This window comes from Odocoileus virginianus, unplaced genomic scaffold (assembly GCF_023699985.2).
Source record: "Odocoileus virginianus isolate 20LAN1187 ecotype Illinois unplaced genomic scaffold, Ovbor_1.2 Unplaced_Contig_11, whole genome shotgun sequence".
NCBI classification, from domain to species: domain Eukaryota; kingdom Metazoa; phylum Chordata; class Mammalia; order Artiodactyla; family Cervidae; genus Odocoileus; species Odocoileus virginianus.
This window is the reverse complement of record NW_027224328.1, coordinates 536,501-553,660: the sequence shown is the minus strand read 5'-3', so window position 1 is coordinate 553,660 and position 17,160 is coordinate 536,501. Positions and strand designations below refer to the sequence as shown.

General features: G+C 43.0%; 1 protein-coding gene across 1 annotated transcript; it reads right to left on the bottom strand.

Annotated features, from left to right (window-relative positions):
* Positions 1-4,198: 4,198 nt before the first annotated feature.
* On the bottom strand, positions 4,199-15,045 carry SLC2A3 (solute carrier family 2 member 3). Its single transcript, XM_020898741.2, has 10 exons — positions 14,823-15,045; positions 12,777-12,869; positions 12,066-12,226; positions 11,292-11,532; positions 10,464-10,626; positions 10,006-10,193; positions 7,137-7,241; positions 6,671-6,772; positions 5,850-6,053; positions 4,199-5,055 (listed from the first exon to the last, which is right to left on the bottom strand). Exons 1-10 carry the CDS (start codon positions 14,835-14,837, stop codon positions 4,843-4,845), a joined length of 1,485 nt encoding a protein of 494 aa, XP_020754400.2. The 5' UTR covers positions 14,838-15,045; the 3' UTR covers positions 4,199-4,842.
* Between the last annotated feature and the right edge of the window lie 2,115 nt (positions 15,046-17,160).

Below are 17,160 nucleotides of genomic sequence, written 5' to 3'. Positions count from 1 at the left end.
CCATTTCATTTATTTATTTTGGCTGCACCGCTTGGCTTGTGGGATCTGTTCCCCAACCTGGGATCTAACCCAGGTCTCTGCAGTGAAAGCACCGAAGGAATCCAAACCACTAGACACCAAGGAATTCCACATCACCACCACCACAAAAAAACCCCCAAAACCTCCATTTTTATTTTTTGGGTGTATGGTATGTGGGGATCTTAGTTCCTCGACCAGGGATTGAATCCAAGAACATTGGAAGCTCCAAGTCTTAACCACCGGACCACTAGGAAAGTCCCTAGAAACCTCTTTTTTAAATTTAGCTTTCTGACTCTTAAGTGTTGTGCTTTTGCTTTTGACTTCAACACTTTCATGATTTTCTGCTCAAGAAGGAAATCCTGCTTGATCCTGTCGAGGACACATTTGGCTCCCGTGGACCCATCATAGGTCCTGCTGACATGCTTTTTCATTTCAGATCACCTCATTAGATCTTCAGATCTCACAGCATGAGCCCCCTACCATCTGTAGGCTTTGATGCTTCCCCAACCTTCTTGTAATTCTATCACCAGGAGTCCCAGATAGCCTAGTTTTGTTAGAGGTTGTGTTGTAGGACAGCCAACTGTGTAGGTCGAACCCTGGGCCATTCTGAAATCCTCTAGATACCATCCCCTGAAGAGCCTGGATACTATTTTAAGCGTGACTGCTTTAAGTGGAATTGGAAGGCTTTGAACCCTTGTTCTGATTTTGACCCTTGACGTGTTCTGATTTTTTAAATTATCTTTTGGCCACACCACGCAGCATATGGGTTCTTTGTTCCCCAAGCTGGGATCAAACCCATGCCTACCTCTCCAGTGGAGGTGTGAATGCCTAACCACTGGACCACCAGTGAAGTCCCAACATGATCTGATTTTAAAAGATCACTCTAGTCATGTGGAGAATGAATTATAAGGAAGCAAAGGTGGAAAAAAGGAGCTAAAGCAACCAGTATTGGAGAATATGATGCACTCATTGACAACCAGGTATTCCATCCTTTCATTCTACCACTAACACACAGAGAACCACAGAATAAGGTTATGTTGGGAGCAAGGAAGGCTTTATGGAGCTCCTGCTTGGGCCTTGTAGAAATGAGAGTAGCCTTTCAGATATCTGTAGTAAATGAATGGACACTGGGCAAGGGAGTTTCATAACTACATGAAGGAAAGCATCAAAATGTTGAGTGCTGTGCTCGCGAGGCCCCTGCAATCTTCCCTTCCCACCGCCAAAAAAAGAAAAAAACAACAACAACAAAAAAAAATGTTGAGTGCCCATCGTGGGTATGAGGTGTTTTCTTACATAAGTTAAGAAGTGTTGAATCAGAATGGACCTAGAGATGATCATACTAAGTGAAGTAAGTCAGACAGAGGAAGATGAATATGCCGCTTATATATATGACCTCAAGAAGAAAAAAGATACAAATGAGCTTATTTACAAAACAGAAACAGACTCACAGACTTGAAAGACAGATCTATGGTTAACCAAAGGGTAAACAACATGGTGGGGAGGGATAAATTAGGAGTTTGGGGTTAACATACACACACTACCATATATAAAATAATCAACAAGGATCTACTGTATAACACAGGGAACTCAATATTCTGTAGTAACCTATATGGGAAAAGAATCTGAAAAAGAATGGATATATGTGTAACTGAATCACTTTGCTATACACCTGAAACTAACAACATGTAAATTAGCTGTTTTTGTTGTTTAGTCCCTAAGTCGTGTCCAACACTTTGCAAACCCCTGGACTGCAGCACGCCATGCTTTCCTGTCCTTCATTTATCTTCACAAAATCAGCTGTAGCTGAATGTAAAATAAAAACTAAAAAAAAACAAAACCCAGCAACAGTGAATCAAATGGAGAGGTAGCAGGGACCCTGCCCCTGGAGGGGTTAAGCCAGGGTAGTAATTGATTGGTACAGTGATAGAAACATGTATGTGTTACATGTGTATACATATATATAGATGTGATATAAATGTATCTGTGTGATATATATACAATGTACTTGCTCAATTGTGTCCAACTCTGTGATTCCATGGACTGTAGCCTACCAGGATCCTCTGTCCATGGGATTTTCCAGGCAAAATACTTGAGTGGGTTGCTGTTTCCTACTCCAGGGAATATCTTCCCCTCCCAGGAATTGAAACTGTCTGTTACATCTCCTGCACCGCAGGCAGGGTCTTCACTGCTGAGCCATTGGGAAAACATATAATACACATATATTATATGTGTATATATATGAATACCATGACACTAATGTAGGATGAATTTCAGAGATCAAAGACTGGAGGAGAAAGGAAATAGAAAAGAGCATAAGAGAAAAATCAGAAAAATTCTCACCAGTGAAAGCAAACAACACAATTTATGAAGTATGCAAGGCAATGCACTAAGGCTTTTCCATTTCATCTGTGCATAATAAAGGAGTATGGCTATTTTCATTTGTACAAAACTCTTGTATAAGAAACTTATTTAGGTTATAACAAGTACTGAGCAGCCACACGGTGTTTAAAGCTGATTTGTTGCTACAGAGGAAGGTCCCCCACCGCACACACACAAAAAACCAAGCCTGTGATGTTATATATGTACATTCAGAATTTTATTTCAAAACAAAGAACCATAGTAACAATAATAGAAAAAATCCATTTGGAAATTATTCACAACCTGGTCACTGAGAACTGGGAAAAATTCCATGCTGCACCAATGCCAACCCACTGGTCTGAGGAGTCAGAGCAGAGGCGCAGTTGGACGACAGTCCCCCATCACAGCAAAGTCCTGTCCCAAGGCTCTGCGAGTTTTGTCAAAGCCTCAGCAACCAGAGGGAATGGTGAGAACTTAGAACCAAAATACTGTCATAGGCAAGGGTTTGACAGAAGGGCTTGGAATATGTAAGCAGCAAAGAGGGAAAGGGAGATCAGGCAACATGTGAAGGAGGGATGAAGAGCCCAGTCTCCACTTCTAAAAATACTGGATGATCCTGGAGGTGGCCATGGGCTGTGGCAAATGTAATCCCTCCATCTCAGCAAACCCTCTGGCCACCCCAGATCTAGAAGCTTATTGTCCCCTGAAGAATGCCTCCCTCTCCCCCATGACGCCCTTCCAGCACACCCAGAAGGCATCATGTCCTGGTCTCACACTCTCTCCTGTCTTCTCCTGCTGTCTGAGTGGGGAGTGAGTCCTCCACTCTGTCTCAACATTTAGGGAGTTCTCTCTGTCCTCTGCAAAAGGAAGGGCAGCCAGATGAGATGGAACTCTGAAGTTTCAAAGAAAACCATTGATGCAGATTCCACCCAGCAGAGGCAGTGTTGTTTACATATACATGAGTCTGAACACATTATACCCAATAGGGGCCTTAGGAACCTAACAAGATAACCAGCAACTGCTTCATGACGGTGCACACACGTTCACGCTCACGTGTGGGCCTTGTCGCACATCCACACAGACTGTCACGTGTGGTCTACAGAAAGTTCAAGTCCCTCAGGGGGCACCTGACATAACACTATGGCAACATGGTAACAAGGGTAACTTCACATGGTTACAGACATAAACAAGCATGAGATGACCCTCATGTAACAACACATGTCAACTGGATAATAATCGTTCAGGAAAAAAAATTGTCTTCCAGCGCTGAGGTTACAAATTCCAAGTTAGCTATAAACATCTCTAAGTTCTTTTAAAGCTATGGCTTAAAGCAAAATAAAAATCAACATCTAAAATCCTCTAAACAACAAACTGAAGAAATAATGAACCTCTACCAAGAACCAAGATTTTTGGTTGCTCACTTGGGAGGCTCTCCCACCAGATGGGTGATAGGAATTTTTTTTTTTAAGTGAGTTCACTACAGAGAAAGAAGCTGCTTGGTCCAGTGAGGGGAGAGAGGATTTGTAGAAATAACCATCCCTCCTCTAGACTCCATCTAAAATTGGAACCCATAAACCCCTATTAACTACAATGCCCACCTTAGCAATAATCCTAGATTTCAAGTAATACTACATATAATCTTAAACGAAGAAAAAAGTTCCAAAGGAAACCAATAGCTTCTTTATATAGGCACATGACTTTTCTGAGAAAGTTGAGAGTTTTTATCTGAAGGATAGAAATTGTTAAGAGGCAATGTGCAAACCTCACACACCACATCATGCATTCTCCAATCATGCATGACCTTTCTCCCTAAATCTTTCCCTTCTTATTGCACCTTAACCTCTTCGGTATCCAATCTTCCACCCTATAACCTCTCTTGAAGCACCTCCCTCTAACTTCAATTTCCTTATGCTTTCATTATTTGGTAAAATTACTTTATATTAAAAAAATGAATATTTATGCAATAAAACCAGAAGATAAAATAAATAAAACTCAAGTTAATTTGCTCAGCAGAGCTGTACGGAAGTGAAGAAGGAGCTCTTATGGAATCCCTCTCTGCCCTCCACTCTTAAGTGTACCTGCTTCCTGGTGAGTCTGAGGCTGGAGGAATGGCACCTTCTAGCCCATTCCCCAGAATGCCTTGAGGCAATTTTAGAACCTAAGGGAGCAGGAGCTGGCCAAGTTGTCACATACCAAGCGGCCAATCCCTCCTGAAATGAAGGTAGGTTTACTTGGTCTCTCCTGAGCTGAAGAGAATGTCCAGAAATGAAAATTTTAAAAGCCATTGAAGACAACGACTAACCCCAGCCTTGGGATCCTCCGAGCGCCCATCGAGTATGTGGATGAGAAAGGAATGGAGTAGCAGCATTCAGAAACTGTCCTGGGTTACAACCTGATGAGGTCTCCCCACTTGCTCAGGGGGAGGTTGCTTTTCGTGACGGGAGGGAGGTGGGTAAGAGGCATGTCTTAGGCATTGGTGTCCTTCGTGGGCTGGATGCTGTTCATCTCCATGATGGGGCCTTTCTCACCGCGGGTTCCTGTCTGCACCTGCCCTTCAAAGGCTCGTGTGATTTCCTCAAAAGTCCTGCCACGGGTCTCAGGAACTTTGAAGAAGGTGAAGACCCAGAAGATAACGAGGAAGGCAGTGAAGACGATGAAAACGTAGGCACCTAAGTAGAACTGGTGAAGAGATACAGAACAGAAGAGTCAGTCAGTTCCCTCACAATCATATTTCCAATAGCCTTGAAGGCATAACCCGTCTAGACTTCATCAAAGCAGTGCGGTCTCTTCAGAGACTTGCTCATGATTTCATTGGTAACTTCCTAGATTTCTCTGCAATTTTGTGTCATTCCTTTTCCTAGTCATTAAAGTTAGCCATTTCCAAATACCTATTGAGTTTTTAGGACTTTTGATTAATATCATTATTTTCTTTCTTTCTTTATTTCTTGCTGCACCAGGTCTTCGCTGCTGTGGTTAGGCTTTCTCTAGTTGTTGTGAGTGAGGGCTACTCTTTTTTTTCTTTTTGAGAGCTACTCTTTAGTTTCAGTGTGTGGGCTTCTTTTATTGCGAAGCATGTGGCAGGTGAAGTCTTCCCAAACCAGGGATCGAACCCCTGTCTTCTGCTTTGGCAGGCGAATTCTTAACCAAAGGGCCACCAGAAAAGTCCTTTTGATTATTTTTTAAAATCTGGGTTTCTAAAAGATTCACAGAAATTGGAAATACATCCTAGATGTCCACTGCTAGTTCCTTTATTTAACAAATCAACTCTAGGCCATTTTACAATAGGACCTATCTCATCATTAACATCCTATCCTCAGTGAGCCTTTTGGATCAGGCCATTAATGCTACACCAAATGATGGATTTTAAATATTGATTTGGAATCCTATAAGGCCTATCATTGCCATTCTGTTCCTAAGCAGAACTATGTATTAGCTGGTTTCAACATGGGTTGGGTGAGTTTTAAGTTACTTACCGCGGCTGAGGGGAAGAGCAGTCCAACCAAAAAGTTGGAGGTCCAGTTGGAGCAACCAGCCACTGCCATGGCAGCTGGGCGGGATCCCTGGCCAAAGAGTTCAGCCACAATAAACCAGGGAATGGGGCCTGGGCCAATTTCAAAGAAGGCCACGAAGACCAGGATGGCCCCAATACAGATAAAGCTCATCCAGCTATAATGATCCTACAAGAAAGGAACAGAGGAAAGTTAGTATTAAAGACAGCATGACCAGGTAGGCGCCAGCTTGCCACAGATGAGGCCTGATGGAATAATGAAAAGTTCCTTCTATCCCATGATATAAAGGAGTTATTGGACCTAGAAACCTTGGGCTTTGTTGTTGTTCTTGTTTTTGCTTTGGCTGCGCCATGCAGAATGTGGGATCTTAGTTTCTGGACCAGGGATTGAACCCTCACTCCCTGTGCTGGATGGCAGATTCTTTTTTTTTTGGAAGGCAGATTCTTAACCACTGGACTGTCAAGGGAGTCCTAGCAGCCTTGGGTCTTGGAATCTTAGCAGTATGATCACACGTGTTATTCTGCACATTCTGAGACCATTTCATCAGCCATAAAACCAGATTAATGACCTTAATATCTCTTTAAGAATGAAATGAGACCATGAATTTTACAAGCTATATGTCATAGGGATGACAGCAATTTAATTATCTATCTCTGAAAATCCACTTTTCTTAAAATTCTGCGCATATTGCTTCTCCCAAAGTTCACTTGTATAATCACCAGACCCCGACGACCCACCCCCTCACCATTCCCCAATCCTCCCTTTCCTTTACAAAGAGTACTCACCTTTAGTAACAAAGAAATCGTGATGAAGATGGAACAAAAAGCCATCCCTCCAAGGCCAATCAGGTGTAGAGTCCTCCTCCCAGCCCTTTCCACCAAGAACACCTAAAAAATGATTTCGAAAAAGTGAAAAAATGATTTAGAAAGTGAAACAATGTCACTTTCTTTTTCATGAAGACACTACGAACTACTGGAAGCTGCCTGACCAGCAACAGGGTACCTGCGATAGTCATGCTGTCTCTCTTCTAACTCTGAGTCAAGAGCATCCTACACGGTCCCCTCTGTGCTTCCCTTTGCCCATCTGTTCATTCACCCATCACTCAATAGCTCTTTTCCCCCACAGGGAATTAGAACAAAAAAGGTCTAACTAAAAGGTAGCAGGGAGATGGAAGGACACGCCACCTATACTTGAATATGTGTAACAAGAATTCCCCACCCTACTTGAAAATGATCAAAACATCTGACTTACAGACACAACGGTGAAGATGGTGTTGACCACACCTGCGCCGATAGTGGCATAGACCGGCTCCTGGACACCTGCATCTTTGAAGATTCCTGTCGAGTAGTAGAACACCTAACAGGGAACAAAAGGTGCAACTATGAAATACAGTTATGCATAGCAGCTGCACTGAACCCTCAAGAAATCAACTCAAAAGTCCAAGAAGTTCAGGAGTTCCTTCCAGCAATTTGTTGTTGTTGTTCAATCACGTTATCTTTTCTGCAAACAAATGATCTTTTGTAATTTATTTTCTTCTTAGTTGTTTTCAATTCTAGCTACTTTGTTCCATTTTTTTTCCCTCCAAACTATGCTCTTTCTTCCTCCTCCATTTAGTCTCTTCCTCAAGTCTGCTTTAGCAACTTAGACAGAATAGCTTAAGTCCTGTTAAGTTTTTCAATTCTGCTTTACTGATAGACGCTTACCCCAACTGTCACCCCCACAGACAATGATAGGCATTGATGGATCAACTTGATAGTGAAGAAGGGTAACCTCAGCCTGCTTGTTTTTAGAACGTGGGCTGGAATTCCAGGCACTGGATCTTTGCAAGTGTTTTAGTAAATAACACCAGTGATGAAGTGCTGAATCTTAACCACTGGACTGCCAGGGAAAAGTTCTTCATCAGAGTTTTTGATCAACATACGAGTCCACATTGGGAGTGACTGTCTGCAGAAACAAGTCTTCAAAGCCCTACAGCCTAAGATAGAAACCATGTATATTTTCCAAAATAAGATTCAGGCTATGCTCTTGGAAACTGGGATAAGTAGGGTCATCCTCATTAAAAATTGCTGCTCTGGGAGAGAAGCAAGGGTGAGCTAATTAAAACTTGCTTTTTTTAAATTCCAAGAATATTTAATAACATAAAGCTTGTAAGGAAAGACATTTGAACAGTTAAAACTAGAGATGAATAATTATGCTAATTCTCTTTCTTATATAAAAGCACACATATAAAAAACCTAACTCAAACATACACACCTCAAGCAAACTTCTTATAATAAAGTCATGCTGCCTGGAACCTTGAAGCCAGGTTACGCTCACCCTTACATCATTTTACCGAAAGCCGGTTTTACTTTGCTGGGTAAACACTGTCCAGCCTCTTACCCTTCTGCCTTAAGGGAGATTAAAAAACATCGTCTGTTCAAAGGTAGACTGGAAAAGTGACTTTCACCCACCATTTACTGAAGTGGAGGAGGGAAGGGGGAAGGGTCCTGCCTGCAGAACATTCATCTATCATCTGTTAACTTTCCCAGGGTGGTCTTTCTCTGATCCTGTTCTGCATGGATCAGACTTGGGGGAGGCAAGCAGGTGCCTGGGGTGCAGAATTAAAGAAGGTGGCCTTCTCAGGACCGTCTTATACCTGGACACCTCCCTCTAGTCCCAGTCTCACTGTTCTGGAAAGTCCTAAGTGTACATTTTATTACAGTGTTTTTTCAAATGAGGAAATTTGAGACTGAGATCCATCGGAACCACCCAAGAGGACTTTTCAGACTATCTTCCCTCCCAGGTTCTAATATAACAGCCTCTAATCCCTCAGGGGAAGCATAAACACGAGTTTCCTTGTGGTGCATTAGGGAGGGAGGCTAAGGACCAACTAAGTTATCATGTATTTTTTGCAAAATTGCCTTGTCATAAAATGGTTTGATCACACTGATCATATTATGATGGCAAACCTCAGCTCATGAATTGGTACTTAGAGAGGTCTGGAGTGTTCTCCATATCCAAATATATCCAAATATTTTATCTGCAAAAGGACAGAGGTGTAGGAATACCTTCTCTGCTCACACCCAGGACCCAAAAGAAGGAACTAGACTTTTGCACAGAATACCATGGCTACCTGCCCGATGCTAGCTTCCATTTGGCCCCACACGTTAAACAATCACAGTCACTAGTCTTAAGTTGTAAAAAATATACACAATGGTAAGACCAGCTCTGTCTGGGTACCCACATACCTCCTAACTGCTCCCTAGGGCTTTGCACTGATTTCAGGTTGTAAAGTCCTGGGAAAAAAACCCCAAGGTGTGTCAATTCTCAGATCTGCTTGGATTACATGGCCTGTGTTATCATTGATGACATCATCCAAGACAGATCAGAGTTAAAGAGAACTGGATATTTAAAAAATGAGTGGCTGGGAATTCCCTGGTGGTCCAGTGACCAGGACTTTGCAGTTTCACTGTGGTGCCTGGTAACTCCTCACTTCCAATGCAGGGGGCACGGGTTTGATCCCCTGTTGGAGAAGTAAGATCCTGCAAGCTGAGAGGCACAGTCAAAAAAGAAAAAAAGCAGTTCAAAACCGAGGATGAATAAAAATTAGATAAATTGTGATACTCTATAATGTTAAAAGAAATCTGGACGAAGACAAATGTTCACAACAAGTTCTAAGACTAAGGGTGAGAAATTTTTCATTCTCTCATCTTGCCACACAAACGTGTATTATAGACATAACTTTAGAAGATAAATACAAAGGCAACCTGGATAATGTGCATTTTCTGAGAAACCAATACCAGGCAAACATTGTGAGAGACTCTGGGTATGTCAGAAGGTGAGCAGTGGCCAGTGCGATTTGCCTCTGGTCGGGTGTGTTGTTGTTTAGTCACTAAGTCATGTCCGACTCTTTGTGATGCCATGGACTGTAGCCCACCAGGCTCCTCTATCCATGGGATTTTCCAGGCAAGAATACTGGAGTGGGTTGCCACTTCCTCCTCCAGGGAATCTTCCTGACCCAGGGATCGAACCCTCATTTTCCTGAATTGGCAGGTGATTCTTCACCACTGAGTCCCAGGGAAGCTGGTCAGGTGATTCCAGGGAAATGTGTAGGACACATCTGCCCCAAATGGACACTTACCGCGTTGATTCCAGAGAGCTGCTGGGAGAGCTGGAGCATGATGGAGATAATGATGGGTTGCCGGTAGTTGGGGGAGCGGAAGAGCTCTAGCACTGTGACTTGCTTCTCCTGTGACATCCGCACACTCTCATCCTTCATCTCCTGGATGTCCTGAGCCACGTCCTCAGTGCCCCAGAGTTTCTGGAGGACTGGGGAAGAGGAGAGGCCATAGATAAGGTGCTGGCTAATGCCTTACACCCATGAGACAGCTGGGAAAACACCACTCTGAGGAGTCCTGTGTCTGGCCTTAACTTGCCTTCTCATCCCTCACCCCATGTGACTTCAGAGTAATCAGACAATTTTCTGCTCAAGTTTTAGAGGGCAGGGAAAGGAGATGACAAGAACCAGATCCAAAACCCTCATCTTAAAACAAACCACAGTCCTGAGGCTCCTATAGTGAAAGCATGAAGGATACTCACTCTCCTTTGCCTTCTCCTCCTCCTTTCTGTTAATGAGCAAGAATCTAGGACTTTCAGGGCAAAATGGAAGGGCAGCGCACTGGATGATGGCTGGTATGATGGTGAAGCCCAGGAGCAGAGGCCAGAGATCTTCAGTCCCCAAGATGACTTTTAGACCAAAGATCTAGAAATCAAAGACAATACTAAAAATTCCATACTTTATAGGCCATATGCTTAGTTGCTCAGTCATGTCTGACTCTTTGTGACCCTTTGGACTATAACCCCCCAGGCTCCTCTATCCATGGAATTCTCCAGGCAAGAATACTGGAATGGGTTGTCATTTCCTCCTCCAGGGGATCTTCCCAATCCAGGGATCAAACCCCTGTCTCCTGTGTCTCCTGCATTGCAGGTGGATTCTTTATCCACTGAGCCATCAGGGAAGCCACAAACTGATTAAAAAAAAAAAAGTTCAGAAAATCATCTGGCCTTCTATCACAGGGAAAGATAGCTTTTTCTTTTTCTACCCTAAATGTTTCCTTAGCCATCTATGAGCTCTAATAATATTAATATCTGAAACATATGTAGTTGAATAAGTGCCAGACATTTTTTGTTTGTAAAAATTGAAGCATGGTTGATTTAAGTACTGATGCACAGCAAAGTGATTCAGTTATACATATATATATATATATATATATATATATACAGAACTTTTAAAAAATATTATTTTCCATTGTGTTTATCATAGAATATTGAACATAGTACCCTGTGCCACACATTTTTTTTGGTGACTTTATCTGTGTAAATTCATTTAACGAGCCATGAATGAACACTCAATAAGTTCTAGAGTACCTGGGCCACCAGAATTCCGATAACGATGCCCAGCTGGTTGAGAGTACCAAAGGCGCCCCGCAGGGCAGTAGGGGAGATCTCTCCAATGTACATGGGCACGAATCCTGTGCAGAGTCCACAGAAGAGGCCGATAACCAGTCGGCCCATGATCAGCATTTCAACTGACTCTGCTATTTTGCAGAATCCCATAAGGCAGCCACCAGCTATGGCCAACAGGTTGACAATAAGCATTGAATTGCGCCTGGAAGATTAAACAAAGATCAGGAAAATTTGCAAAACAGTCCACCTCTCCCTTTCTTTCCTAGTCACTCTACCATTCTCCAGGCTCATACATCTTTTGGTCTAACTTTTCCACTTTCTAGTATCAGAATATATCTCATTGGGATAATCAGGATTAATGGTTCCTACACAAGACTCACCTAGAGAACTTGTTGCAGATTTTCTCCTCTACATCCTAGCTATAGGGTAGGATTTTAGCAAGCACTTTAAGGCCATTTGTTCTCAAAGTTGTCCACAAACTAACAGCATCCATCAGCTAGAAATTTGCTAGAAATTAAAATTGTCACACTCCACCCCAGACTCATCATTAGGCCTGAATGTGGCTGGGGGGTGGGAGAGGGTGATGGAGACTGGTCTGTGGGATTGGTTTTCCCTTGATGGGAATGTGACATGCTTTCCATTCAAATGCACCATCACCTCCCTGCTCTAAGCCTCAATGCTTATCTTCAATGCAACCACTATAGCCCCCTTCCTTGCACAGTTTCTGGTCAATACCTGCCAAATCGGTTGACAAAGAGTCCGACGGAGAGGGAACCGATCATACCACCCACGGAGAAGATGGCCACGGACAAGGACCACAGGGATGTGAGGAGCACGCTGGACGGGGGGGTTTCTGACCGCTCTTCCAAAGTGTAATTAAGAAAGTCTTTTATGATCTGCCAATTAAAATGGGTGGTGGGAGAAAAGATCATTACAGTTGGATGAGAAAAGAGACAAACACTCAGGATCTTCCCCTCCCTAAGAGAACAGTGTTCCAGTTACTTTCTAGGTAGAGAGTTGAGGGAATAAATAGATGGCAATGGAAGAGACAGGTAACACTGGAGTTCATGTTACCAGATCTGAAAAGAATAACTTAGTTGTCCCGAAAATGCCAGTAGGTAGTAGTACTGATGTACTTCTGTTCAGGGATGACCTCACACTGCCCCCCTGCACCCCGACTTTGCAACTAACCTCTAGGGGACAATAAGGGAAGTGTGTCACCAGAGGGTGAGAGGATGAACGGGCCCAGTCCAGGGTGCAGGGAGCGCCTGCCCTGAGCCTGTTGCTTTGATCAATGATTCAATTAGATCCCCACCAATATCATGCCCCATCTCAGTCTTAGCCAAGTGAGCTACCAAGTCTGTCTAAGCATGATAATTCTGGAAACCCTACCTAAAGGAATACTTTCCCCACTCCAAACTCAAACTATTGTTGCCTGGCACTCACCGCCTCAGGAGCATTAATGACTCCAGTGTTGTAGCCATACTGGAAAGAGCCTATGGTAGCAACTGAGATGGCGAAGATCAGTGGTGCGGTGACCTGGGGAAGGGTAGAGAAGAACATTCCTTAAAAGTCTTGATCCATGACTGGCTCTTATTAAGGAGAATGCATCATGAAATTTTTGCACCTTGTTTTATGTCCCTGGATATGTTCCAGTGTCTCCTAGTTTATAGTCTCTGGGAACTTGAATTTGTATTCTGCTACTGTCTGAAAATTATATAAATCTTAATTAGGTTGAATTGGTTCATAGTGCTTTTCAGGTCTACCACATTCTACTACTTTTCTGTATATTCATTCTATTAATTTTTGAGCTTGACATTGAAAATTCCAACTTAAAAATCTTAATTTATCTACTTAAAAAATTGTAATATATAGTGGAACTATATGTAACTTTGTTCTGTATTTTCCAAGTCTCCTGTAAATGTGTTATCATACTTTCATAATTTAAAAAAGAGAAATACCATGAAGATAAAATTAAAGAAAATAAGAGAGATGTATGTACTAGAACTCAGCCGGTTGGTAGTATGAAAACAACCATTTAGGTAGTGAATAAGGAACACAAAAGAACTGAAGAGCTTATACGGTGATATAATGAGCATGAAGAGTATACCTAGGGAAATTCTGGCAAGAAAATTTGGGAAGGGACAAGTTAGGAGAAGTGTGGTTACTCCGTTTGGAAGTATTCTAACAGCTGCCCCAGGCAAATCCCCCAGGCAAGCACAGAATTGTGCTCAGGGATAGAAAAACCTGAGGGCAGACTGAAAAGCCTTAGGATTGCTGAGAACAGATTATTCTGCGAACAGCTAGAGCCAGTGTAGGTTCACCCGCACCCCAAATTCTACAAAGGCACGAGTGCTAGTGATGTGTCGTCATCACCAGGCCGCTCGCAACTCTGGGTCACAGAATCTGCAGGATCCATCCACCATACCACCGTACCCTTGGTCCCATCTGAAATTCTTCCCGTTCACTTGAAGAGGTACTGCTATCCCCCACCCGCCCACCAGGGGGAGAGAAAAAGCTGACTTCCAATCCAAAATGGAGACATTTTGTGAGGGGGCTGTGTTGAAATCAACCCAGTCATCACTCACCTTGTCGGGGATAATTCTAGTAGGTGTGATCTTAATTTCTACCCCAAGAGAGCTCAATTTTTATGCCTGAGAGCTCCCCGCCCCCGAGAACCCTTTCTCATCTTAAACTCCTTCCCTTTCAAGTCAGGCAGTGGCAGGCCTGGAGTTAACAGTTCCCCAAATTGACCTTGCCTCCACCGGCATCTCAGTATCCCCGAGGCCCGCAGGAGCAGCGCTTTCTGCTTCATCCACTCCTTTTAGTAGAAACCTCTTATTTTCTCTCATCATTTATACTCCTTGAGGGCCTTCCCACTTTTTCATCCCTTCTCTCATCTTTTATTTTCAGATAAATTACCTTAGTGAAAATGCCTTTCTCCCTACAAATACCGCATCCACAACACACAATAATATATTAATATACTGTGCGTTCACAAGCATGGAATTCTCTCTTTTCAGGTAATCCAGGGAAATCCCATAACTCATAGAACAGATGATGGCTGGACACCGACCCGGCACCCCCAAAACACCCTCAGGTCTTTTCAAGGTCTAAAGCATCAACACCACCATACCGCCCCCGGTCCCCTGAACACTCAACTTCACATCCTCAAAAGCATGTAATTGTATTAAAGAAAACACACACACACACACACACACACACACACACGTGTGTGTGTTATACAAGCACAACTTCTCCAGGTGACTTTTCCCACCCCAAGAAGGTGAATGGAACTGGGATAAATCCTTTATAGGACATGACATCCGAAAAGAACTGTGGAAGTGCGGCACTGCAGGCTGGGAGAGCAATGGGAAAGGCTTCCAGATTGCTAGGTGACTCCGCGTAACAGCTCAGCCAACGCCGGTACGGCTTGCCTTTCCGAGTGCATCCCAAGCCGGCAAAAACAGCCAGTAACCGCATCGCTCTTACCTTCGTGGTCCCCATGGCCCTAATTTAATTCTCTTCAATTCTTCGATAAAGATCTAGGAGTGGGACTCCAGAGACCCCTCTTCCAGGCGGCAAAACCTCCAAAATGTCCTCTCTCGGCAGCAAGTTTTCCTCCAGGTTCTCAGCAGCGAGCCTATAGCTCACGCGCCTATATAAGCTTCGGAGAGGGCGGAGCCCGGCAGACAAGCCCCCAGCCCCACCCTACCCGCCTCCAATCTTTGGAGCTCCTCAGACGTGTAGACCTCAAACACGGCCCCCTCCCTAGGCAACACCCCCAACCCCTTTTCGAAACCACATCCTGCCCCCACCCTACTCAATTTTTTTTAAGCTTCTCCTCCTTGTTTCACAGACAAAATGCTCCGAGAAACGCTTAGAGGGAGGGCAGATACACTTTATTTTTTGCTCTTGCAAGTGTTCAGAATTGATTCAATCTGTAAAAAGATGAGAATAAAGGCTATCCATATTTGGCAAAGGTCGTTGGATGTAAACAGAAGACATTCATAATCCTATGACTTTATCAGCTGCTCTTTGATTTCAGGCTGTGTCTACAGCCTTGGAGGGGAGGGAAGGACAGTCTGAGAGAAGGAAAGCCAAAGAAGGAAGAAATGGAAGAGGTTTTGGCTCCACTTGTCCTCTGACTTAGCATAGTCTCTCCTGGGAGAAAACCTGAATATCCAGGAGCCAAACCAACTCTTCCTGGGTTCCAGGAAGCAGAGAATCGGCTGGCCTGGGACACAATCCAAACTCCTGTAAATGTCGTTCACCAGCTTCCCACCCAGCTGAATCCTACTCACTCTGCAGCGTTTTGCCCCTAGTCTCATGTTGACAGCATCTAGAGAGAGAACAATTGTAAGGTTCCATTAAATATGTATTTCATTTGCAGAGCACAAACTGTGTATCAGAAAGAAGTTGGGTATTCATCAGTAGAAAGGATCAAAAAGTCCAGGCCCTCAGGAATCAACGGTGCTCCCCCTCTTCCACTTAAAACATTCACGAGGGACCAGGGCAACTGCTTCTTATACAACTGGAGAGAACTGCCAACGTCCTATTCCTTCTGGGCTATGAGCGAAAAGTGTGAGCTACACATCTGATTTCCAAGCCATACAAGAGAAGTGAGCCAAATGAGGAGGAAAAAGATAGAAGGAAAGTGAGAGCAGAGGAAGATGAAGGAAAATAAAAGGCCAGAGAAGTGGCTCCCACTTCAGTCTAGTTGTAATTAAAGAGTTGGGTGAGCAATTATATGAGGCCTTTAATGGTGGGAAATTATCAATAGTCAAGTTCCCAATGCCTATCAATCTGTAGCCTAGCAACCCCAGCAGGGGAAGAGGGGGTGGGGTGGCAGAAGCAGGTGAAGAGGTTGAATTTGGCTGGAGGAGTCACTGCTGATACTGCATCCTCCTTTGGGGTTTTGGTTGGGTGCCTGGAATCCAAACTGGTACTACTGGGCCTTAAACAAACCACATCATGTGGTCTGTCCTTAAATGAGGATTAAAAAAAAAAAAAAACAACTGAAGCATAACTGACTGACTTTTTTATATTAGTTTTAGGTGTACAACATACTGATTCGGTATTTATTATTATTTTGGGGGAGTAAAAGTTTTTTATTTTATTTTTATTTTTAAACTTTTTCTTGTATATTGGAGTATAGCTGATTAACAATGTTGTGATAGTTTCAGGTGGACAGAGAAGGGAACACAGTCACACACGATTTGATATTTATATACGTTACAAAATTATCACCACTAAATGAAGGTATTATTCAGTCTGGTTGTTAGTGGAGAAAACTGGCGATGAGTGAAACGTGACTTCCAAAAAAACCTTCCCATAAGTCCTCCCTCCCCTCCCCCGCGTCACCCCCCTGTATTCCAGGAAACCCTGAGCCAGGAGGCCCCTTTAGTTACCACAGCAACTGAGTTTAGCAGCCTAAGGACAAAGAATATCCTGTATGGCAGCACTGCCAGCAGAAATTCAATCTAACCCATTTATATAAGTTTTCTAAGTGACCACACTAAAATTTTTAAAAGAAAAACATTAGAAAGAAGAATTGATTTTCATAATTATTTTATTTGACCTGATAGCCAAAATAATACTATTTGAACAAATAATTTATGTATATATATTAATACATATTAAGATAGTTTACTTTTTTCTTCCTAGTCAGTCTTTGAAATCCAGTGTATACATTTCGTTTACAACACATCTCCATCGTAGACTCTGTTTTCCACAGCTACAGTAATAAGTCGTTCTAATCAAAACAACAAAGCTGTGTTTGATGGGAAAATATTTTCAACTGCTTCAATTTTAAATGTACTAAAATGAG

What these genes read in the sequence shown, in the direction of transcription:
- SLC2A3 (XM_020898741.2), bottom strand. An exon ending in AGCTCTCTGGAATCAACGCG is followed by an intron (nt 7,242 to 10,005) that starts GTAAGTGTCCAT and finishes GTTCCCTGTTAG; the next exon opens with GTGTTCTACTACTCGACAGG. An exon ending in CCATCTTCACCGTTGTGTCT is followed by an intron (nt 6,773 to 7,136) that starts GTAAGTCAGATG and finishes ATCATTTTTTAG; the next exon opens with GTGTTCTTGGTGGAAAGGGC.